The 9,368-nt window shown below is 38.5% G+C and overlaps 1 protein-coding gene across 2 annotated transcripts in view; it reads left to right on the top strand.

Moving 5' to 3' along the window:
* Positions 1–2,497: 2,497 nt before the first annotated feature.
* RFTN2 (raftlin family member 2) overlaps positions 2,498–9,368 on the top strand; it is a 39,994-nt gene continuing 33,123 nt past the window's right edge. Inside the window, exons 1-3 of one of the 2 annotated variants that reach the window (XM_040604930.1) lie at positions 2,498–2,615; positions 3,008–3,212; positions 8,217–8,400. In XM_040604930.1, coding sequence (XP_040460864.1) covers positions 3,074–3,212; positions 8,217–8,400 — 323 coding nt within the window. In that variant the 5' untranslated portion in view covers positions 2,498–2,615; positions 3,008–3,073. The remainder of the gene's footprint in view (positions 2,616–3,007; positions 3,213–8,216; positions 8,401–9,368) is intronic. The other variant, XM_040604931.1, reaches the window with a different exon arrangement.

The following is a 9,368-nucleotide window of genomic DNA, read 5'->3' as shown; positions in this document are numbered from 1 at the left end:
TCAGGAACAGAGGAACATCTATTTCAAAATATCATCTTCAAGCATAAGATGATGTCCTTATATTCAGTAAGTTTAGTAATGTACAAGAAAAACAACAGTGCCTCCCACAAAAATGTTTTCAGACTTCCCATGACACTGACAACAGGGAGCAGAGTATGTCATAAGTAAGGGACAGGAGCAGCCCTGAGGTGTGGGTAGGCAGCAGGGCTTGTTTGTTGTCTGGCGTTCTGGTCGTAACTGCTGTGCAGAACTGCAGCTGCCTCTCCTGCGCTGCTGGAAGGCAGTCGGTGGTCCAGCGCTGGATTTGTGCTCCTGTTGCTGTGCTGCTCTTCTGCTGACTTGCTGTCATTTTTCCATTTTCATCAGAATAAAAAAAGTAGGGGGATCCTGGAAGCCTTCCACGGAAGCGTAGTTTCTTTGGATTAATTGGTCCATTGTTTGGCTATCTTGCCTTTATAAAAGTCTAAAAATATCAAGCTTCAATGAATGAGTCACGTGCCCCTTCAGTGGGGGTTGCTGTGGCTACCACACCCCAGTGAATCACAGTGTAGTTCTACAGATCTGCTCTTTGATGCCAGTTCCCAGAACCTTTGCATTGTGGGTCACTGGAAATGGACTGTTCTGTAGTTCACACCCACTTTGCAAAGGATACTCTAGCTGCTCAGGCCGCTCCTTAAGCAGCTCTTGAATCCAGGAATCTTAAGGTCCTGTTTCTCTCCTGAGTCACTGAGGTGCTTTGATGCTGTTTCGAGCTCCTGTGAGGGATGCCACAAGTTCATGGTTGGGTTTGTTTTCCTTTGTTTTCTTTATTCTGACAGGTGGGATCTTTGGTTTCATCAGTTCAGTCTAGTGACTTCCGAGTCAAGTCTGGAATGACAGCTGTTGACTTCCAACTTGGAAGCTTATAACTGCTTGACTGATCTAGGGTTACCCAAAATAAGGACCATGGGTTTTATCCACAACAGTGTTTCTGTGCTGATGTCCTAAGAGTTTGTTTGTACTGTGAAAAATCCTGTCTTGGTGGGAGGATTGAAATATGGTTTAAGCCTTGTCACAAAGACTTCAGAATACAATATTCTGGTCTCATTTAAAATGTAGCTGTCTTTAGTTAAATAAATTAATGGGAAAAAAAGCAACAAGCCGGCAACTGGACTAGTGCTGCAAAAAGTTTGTTTTACTTGCAGCTGTCTTAGTCATGCCGTGGCTTTATGCAAGCAGTTACAGTGGATCTTCAGGACTGCGTGGAATGAAGCAGCAGGGTTCTCAAGGCTGAGTGGACAGTGCACATGAATGTCTGGTATAGCAAAAATTCAGAGATGACCTTTACGGGGGGGGGGGGAACCTTGGAGCAATTTCTGTGTAAGCAGACATGCAGGAAGCTGAAGAGTTCTGCTTGTTTAGTATGTTTTCCTAGGTTTTAATCAAGAAGACAATACTGAGGGATTTCCTCGGTTTCAGCACCTGGGAGCTTGTTTTAAAGACTGTATGTAATAATTACAACTTCAGTCTTAGGCTCTACACTCAGTGATTTTTAAATCCTTCTAGAATTAAGCAACTTTATGTGGATATCAAAGGCGGTATAGTCTGTAGACCTACTGTTCCTGGTGAACTACTTAAATAAAAGTTAGATCACTTTGCGTGCAGTAGAACAGGAGGAAAACCACAAATGGTTAACACCAGGCTTACAGTGATTGATTATAGAAAATGAGGGCATTTTTAATATGATTAGTATTCTTCATTGAAAATAAAGTAAAAAGCTTAATAAATTCAGAGCTGTGCAGTTCCTTTCATCAAAAATGGTATTCTAAATCTATTGTTTTCTCTGGATGACTCTTAATTGCTCTAGGTACAGTCTAAAAATAAAAAGGTAAATTTTCTGACCACCCATCCTGGCAGTAATGGGGCCTTAGAAAATGAACTGCTGTTCCTGTTTTTTCCCAGGCATTACCATGGTCTGCATCAGGCGTAGTACAGTTACAAATGACTTGCAGTAGGTAATGGAAGAGTAATTAGAGCCTTTGAAATGATACTAAATTTTAGGGATTTAAAAGAAAAATGTATTTAGGAAGCAGGGTCGAAAGTCTGTGGCTGTACCAGCTGAGGTCAGCCTGACAGAGAAGATCGTGGTTGTTAATGCGCGTGAAAAATGGGGAACAAAGTCTTGTAACTGTATTCATATATGAACATTGAAAAGGTCTTTCTGATTTGAAATGAGGAATATTTCAGTGTCATTTTTGGTGTTTATCAAAACCAGGTGCCTAAGTTGACCTTAGTGATGTAGATTCTTACTGATTTTCTTGACAAATTTCTTTACTACCTATTTTTACATTATTACAGTATATTACGCTGTGTTCATGTGTGGTTTTTCTCTGGAAGAAAGTTCCTGTGGAAAGGAAATAGGAACCAAACTTTGAAATCTAAAATAAGGACTAAACTGCTTTTCATTTACTTTTCTACCCTTTGAGATGCCAGAAGCAATTTCCTCTTGAAGCTGACTTCCTTTCTGGAAATGATTTTCGTCTCCAACCATGTTGAGGCTCTTTTCGTGTTCTTTCATTCTGATTAACTTGTTTTTTTCCCCTCTGACTTCCCACTGCAGTTGAGAACTTCTGGAGGTAAGTAATTGCAGACCAGTTTCTCTCTAACTTTCTTTTTCAGTTCTTCTCCCCCCTATAGCCCCCCCTCGCCCAGTCAGTCTAGAAGGACAAACAAAGCACTATTGGTGTCCTCTGCAAGAGAGCACTGATAGGGGGCTGGCTGTAAATTGACGTGGCATGGAAAATCTCTGCTAGTTTGTAGCAGCTCTAAGGCTGCAGAATCAAGCCTACTCTTGCCAAGTTTGTAGCTTGAAATCATCGTGGGCTTACCATTTCTATATAAAAAAATGAATGGAAAGTACCTTTGCTTTTTGATTTGGGAACCGGACTTTTTCTCTCTTTGGATTTACAGCTAATAGAAAGCAAAGTCAAAGGGAATTATTTGATTGCTTTTTTTTTTTATCCTGTAGCGAGAGCGACAGATCTTACTGCTCCCCCCACCTTTTCCTGCAATTTAATCATTTGCAGATCTTGCCATGGGGTGCGGACTGAGAAAGCTGGAAGACCCAGATGATAGCAGCCCTGGAAAAATCTTTTCTACATTGAAGAGACCACAAGTTGAAACAAAGACAGATTCTGCTTATGAATACGTATTGCTGGATTTTACGTTGGAAGGTATCATTTTATGTTGTATTTTTACTATTCTGAGACAGCAAGGAATAGGATTTAACTTAGTTCTGTCTTGTTTGACTTACAGTAAATCCTAGATACTTTTATCAAAGCTAGCCAAATGTAAGACTTTTATTTTGAAATACAAATCATGACGAAGGTCCTCACTTATATAAAATTACAGTGGAAACTACTGAAGTATTTTTAACAACCAAACCCCCCAAATTACACAACTGTCCCTGTTAAGGAAGCTGGCTAAACTGTTAGAAATTTTCCTAGTTTCCTGTGAGTCAGATACTGCTATCCATACTCACTTTGAATAATGGGTGTCTGAATTCAGTGTGACGGTTCAGAAAATACACTGTGCTTGAGCCTTAATTGAATAACAAGTTTTAAAAATGCACTCAACTTCCGAAAACAGGCTGTCATTGTCCATGTTACTTTATGCAGAAGTAAGTCTGTTTCTTAGTTGTATACCAAGAGTAGCCTCCCCCCCAGCCTCTTGGTAGATACTTTAGAGTCTTACAGTTTCATCACTATTTTCTTCCAAATGCTTTACTTCTCGTTGTTGAATAGTCTTTTGAAATCGTGACCAAAATGAAACAAAATTTGTATGCGTAGCTGGAGGCAGACAGTGCTCTGTGGGATACTTCCTTCCCGAGGGTGTCCCGTCTCTTAACAGAGCAACTCCCTGTTCCACAAAGTTGAAAACATAAACAAGCCCAGATGGCTGCCCTCTGAGAACAGACAGCTCAGTTTTACCCTCACTTTGTAGTAACTTGCATTTTATAACAACCCAGTCCGCTGGAAATGCTTAATAACGAGGATTTGAAGTAAATGCAATTGCTAGAAGGGTTTGATAGAGAGAAAGTGTAAGTGCATGTCTTGTTAACGTTTTCAGGAACTTTTTCATGAGCAAAACTTGGCCTCTGCTTACTTTTAACTCTAGAGGACTGTATTTTTTTAAAAAAATACATCAATCTGTTCATTGAAAAACTGCAAGATACTAATATAAGCCAGTTTTTGACATCCAACTGTATTTGTTCTGTTTATTTCCACAAATAAAGAGTTTCTCACTGGCTTGTTCTTTGTGAAGAAATAAGACTTTGTGTTGAGTAGTAGTGGGAACATAGTGGAAGTAAAACTAGGCTGCCTAGTGCATAAATGAATTAGCTACTCATCTACTGATAATAGGGTAATAAAACGTTTTTCTGAGACTGAGGAGCATTTAGTGCTTTTAAATAATAGGTTTTCTGGATAGTGTTGTGTTTTACAGTAACAAGTTTCTGGAAGGATTTGTTGTAAAGGTGGTTGTGACTTTTAAGAAAAAGCACTTCAAACAAGTGCAAGTAAAGGTGCATACCTGTATTATTTTAATAACCTATTGGTACAGCAGTAAAGATTAATCTTCTCCTATTTAGTCTCGTATTCAAAAGTGCTTAGCTTTCGTGACTTTGTGTGGAATTATGAGTGCTAAATAACAGTGAGATCAGTTTCAGATAGTTACCTAACTTACAGGTTTCTGACTGTAAGCAAGTAGATTTGTAGGCAGAGGTATCTTTCTGCTGAATGGTTCTAGCTGTGTGCATATTTGAACTGACAATATTTTTTTGTTTAGAGTCTCTACTTTTTAGAGCTAAGATAGTGAATACAGGAAAAAAATGGTGTAGATACTGTCTTGGAGGCACTTCTGAGTTCTGTCTGCTTATGAAGTGTGGAGATTGGCTAAAGTACTCCAATAAGGGGAATATGCTGGGGTGTTGGGTTGGTTTTTTTTTTTTTCTTTTCTCTACCCTAATCAACTCACTGACATACTTGTTGCCACTTGAATATCCTTTGGCTAAATGAATCCTAAGAAAGAGCCTTTCATCACTTCAGACCAAAGTTAGTTTTCACTCTGCTGTCAAGTTGTGTTATGTCTTCATGGCACTCTGTGTTTGCTGATTTCCAGAGGAAAATCTTCCCCAACATCTGAGATTTCTGTTTGCCTGAGTGACTTGTTACCACTGGATCTTGCAGCAAGTAAAACAGAAAATCTGCACTTAGTATCCTTTATAAAATCCTACAGTAAGCCATGCCCTGCATTAAGAGAAAAGCATAGCAAGCATATATTTGTTATTTCAATTTAATATACCTTGTTGTCTGCTTCATCAGATTCATGCTATGTGAAGTTGAAATGAGCCTGCTGGGGAGACTTTCAGGAGTCCCTGATAACTCCCAAGCCATGATGCAGATTAGGTCAACCATGCTGTAGTCTAAATTTGCTGGCTGGAGACCTTGTGCATCTTAACTAGTTATCACCAGTGTATTGTACTTTAGCTTCTCCCCTCCTTGTCCCTGAAATATTCCATCCCTACTGTAAAAATCACTTTTGAGTTGCGTGGAGGTGGTTCTGCATCAGGAGAATCCCAGACAAGAAAATTACAGCCAATGTTTTATTTTGGTGGGATTTAATAGTACAGAAGAAAAGGAGCAGTGGACTCTGAAGTTTTAAATGCCTGTCAAGGATTGTAAATTCTACAGTCTCAATCATGAGGCATATCTCAGTTACAAAAAACAGTTGATATTTTTTGAGGTCAGTTTAAACCATAGAGTAGGGATACTTCTACTCAAGCAGAATGGTTACACTTTTTCCACAACCCTCCTATTAGGGAAGAGAAAGAGTATTCATGCAGCCCACTAAGATGACATGCTGTGAAGTTCTTGTCACTCTGACTAATAGTATGAATATGTATGAAGTCACTGTTTTGTTGTCATCTTCAATATCATGTATCTGAAGTTTATTACACAGCTAGCAAGTTAGCTGTAGTTCTGTTATTTTTAAGTGTTTTGGCTACCTGTTGACAGCAGATCAGGAAGGGAATTTTCTTAATGAAAAATGGTTAAAAGATATTTGCAGAATCAGTGAACTGGTGATCACGTTGCATATGTTCCTGCTTTTTTGGCTTGTGGACTATATAAGGTTATTTCTTCAATAAATATTTAATGTCTCCTACATTTACTGTGAGTGGAATCATGGAATGGAGGTGTTACTAAGTGCCAGATACCATCCATGTGTGAAAGGGAGGGCTGTGATGTAGTGTCTGCTAAAAAAAAAAGGGGGGGGGGGGGGGGGGGGGCAAGGTAGTGTGAGAACATGCAACAGCCCAGTCCCTGTGAGCGAGAATGGCACAGTTGACATTAATAGGTTGAGTTTCCTAGTTCTCAGCAATAAACCCTCAATATGTATGTTAGTGAGTAGCATGTATTTCCTGTGCTGCATATTATTCTGGTTTCTCTTGGTAGCTTTTCTGAGCTGTCAAGGCTTTTATAGCAACAAGCGAAGTAGGCCTCCATTCCTGTTTCCCTTTAGTAGAAGTTGGTATTTAAAAGCATTTGAGTGTTGTAGAAAATTAGCTTCTGGTGTTTTGTTGGTTGGTTCATTTAAAAACTCCTCCATAATGTATATGGATCAGTATTATCCCCATTTTACAGTGGGAAAACAGTATAGAGATTGATGTTTTGCAGAACATCACTCATGAACCAGCAGAATTCTAATTCAGTTTATTAAAATAAAAGATTTAGGCAAACTGAAGATTTATAAGTCTGGTTGATGATACTTTAAACCACTAGGATAGGTAAACTTTGTGACTTGCGGTGTCTTTGATAAAGTCTTTAAATTCCTTGCTGTTGCCCACCTACAACATAGGGCAGGTAGATAAGAGGATGTAAGAACATGAAATAAACTCTTAAAGAGCACATTTACAGCGTGGTGAGATTTATGTCATTGCATTTATCTGTTCTTTTTTCTTTTTTATAATATTTTTTTAAATTACAGAATCAAAGTAGAATTAGTGTATTTAATTTTCAGGTTTTTGTATTGTTTGAAAGGGAATGTTTAGAGTAGCGTGTTAAAATGTTTGTATCTCAGAAAAAGTTTTGTGAGCTCACTTAATTCCAAATGAGGCACCCTTTAATACAGTTGAACACTGGTCTTAATGCACTTAAAGTCTTGCAAAGAGTAGGACCCATCAGAACACAAAAAAGTATGTCACTTGCAGCAAGGGTTGCTGATGGAGACCATAAAATTCCAAGCCAAGCAGTCTTTGTTCTAAGAGTTCATATCTGCAAACGATGAAAATTTTGATGATGGCAAATATATGCTGGCATCATTACTCTCCAGTTACTGTCTGTATATGAGTATTAAATTCCTGATTTTTGAGAGCATCTGCAGTACAGCTAGAGTTCAGGGGAACAGGAAATACTGGCCATCAGACTGACTGCAGCACAGTACATCATCGATTAACTGTGGGCTCTTCCTTTTCTCTGGGCAATAGCTGTGGATCAGGCCATTCAAAAAAGATTCCCCCAAAAGTTTTCCCTTGATTTGTGTCATTTCCCCCAGTAACTATGTAGTACCTAGCTGCTGCCTGTTGACTGAGATTTTAACATAGTCCAGTAGGCCTTAGTACATGGGCCTAAGTAAGCTCTGTGATGCCATCTTGATTTCTGAGGAGGATCCCTCAGAGTGTGTATGAGCATTTCCAACCCAGAATCCACAGATCACTTCTAAGGGATACAAAAATTTTTTTTAAAGAAAAACAAACCAGTTGTTCTAGGCTTGAATTCATTGTCCAGAAATTTACCCTACAACTGGTATTGAAGGATACTGCTTCAGTATGTTTAAGGCTTTGGCTAGACAAAATAGTTGCGTAGTTAAGTTCAGACCCATTATGTGTTTAGATGTCGACGCAGCTCCTAAATTAGCTTGGCAAAGCTTAGGTCCAACAGAAAGTGTTGCCAAATAGATTAAAAATAGATCATATTAACTTGTAAAAATTTGTCCTTCAGCTACTTGGGTACTGTTGAATTAGCTGTGAATCTGCTTTTTCTTGTATAAATAGAACTGTAGGTTTTTTTATTAAATGCCTTGGTTAGATTTTGTGTGGGTTATATAAAAGGAACTCGCCCCAAAAGTATGTGGCTATACACAGTATCATATGCTTCTTTTCTGCTTTTAATGTGTTTTAGCTTCCTCAAATCCAGAAGTTATCAAGATCAGTTCTGTGTTGGATATAGCATCTAAGGTGGAAGAATATTACAGCAAAGGATATGTCGTAGGAGCTGTTCATCCTATTCTACTGCCAGTTGGATGTAGAAGGAATTTCCCTGCAAGTCACATGTATCGAGTGGTACTTTCACGATTAAAATTAAGGTAACGGTGAAACAATTTGAATACATTGATCCATTACTTAAGCCATTTCTAAATGGATGGTTCCACATGCATAATTTATTATCAGCTCAAAATGGGCACCTCAGAGAATGAAATACCTTTTTAAAGAAGGAACTGTTAAGCAAATTAGTAATGTTTTAATAATTGAAGCTAAGCACGCAGTAGGGGAATGTTTACTTTGCTTTGGTAAATGCTCAAAAAAACCTCCAAACTTGCTTATTATAATTTGTGGGAAGATAAATTGTTCGGTTACCCTTCTATTTTTAATACATTTTTATAATGAAGTATCATCTTGGAACCTGCAGCAAATCTACGATTAAACAAAACACTAGGAGAGTAATAAGCTGCTTTAAATTATCTTGTTTCTGTTTTTTCTTCATTTTTCAAACTTTCATGTTTTCACTTTTCCCGTAAGAGCATTATTCAGAGAAAATGACCTATAAAGTGTGAATTAGTCTGTCAGAGATAGTTTATTTTTCCTTCTTAGTAAGAAGGAAATAATCACTCTGTGATTGGAGGTCATACAAAAGCTTGGTTTTGACACTGGGGGAGAGTCAAGAGTTTGTGTTTATGTTCCAGCACCGCAGTCTTTGTTTATTACTCCTGTTTTCACTGCGTTGTAATCACCATGTGATCGTAAAGAAAATGTACAAAGAAATTTTGCTGTTAGTTCTTTGACTGCGAAGGTGGTAACTTGGTCTTATTTTGAATTAACTCAAAGTGGATCTCTTACTGTGTTACGAGCTGTCAACGCTTCCCCTTCTCTCCTGAGTCCTAGTGCAATGTGCAAAGGTTCTCATTTTCTTCTGGAAGTGCCCCTGCCACTCCAGTCATGCTTCTGTGAAACATGGCGCGTTTGAGGGAGCTTCTCAAAACACTTTGCTTAAACAAGCATTGTCCATGGTATTTGCTGTTCATACAACTTACTTTATACGTTCATCTGCAAACAA

Source organism: Falco naumanni, chromosome 8 (assembly GCF_017639655.2).
Source record: "Falco naumanni isolate bFalNau1 chromosome 8, bFalNau1.pat, whole genome shotgun sequence".
NCBI lineage: Eukaryota > Metazoa > Chordata > Aves > Falconiformes > Falconidae > Falco > Falco naumanni.
This window is presented reverse-complemented; position numbering and strand designations above follow the sequence as displayed.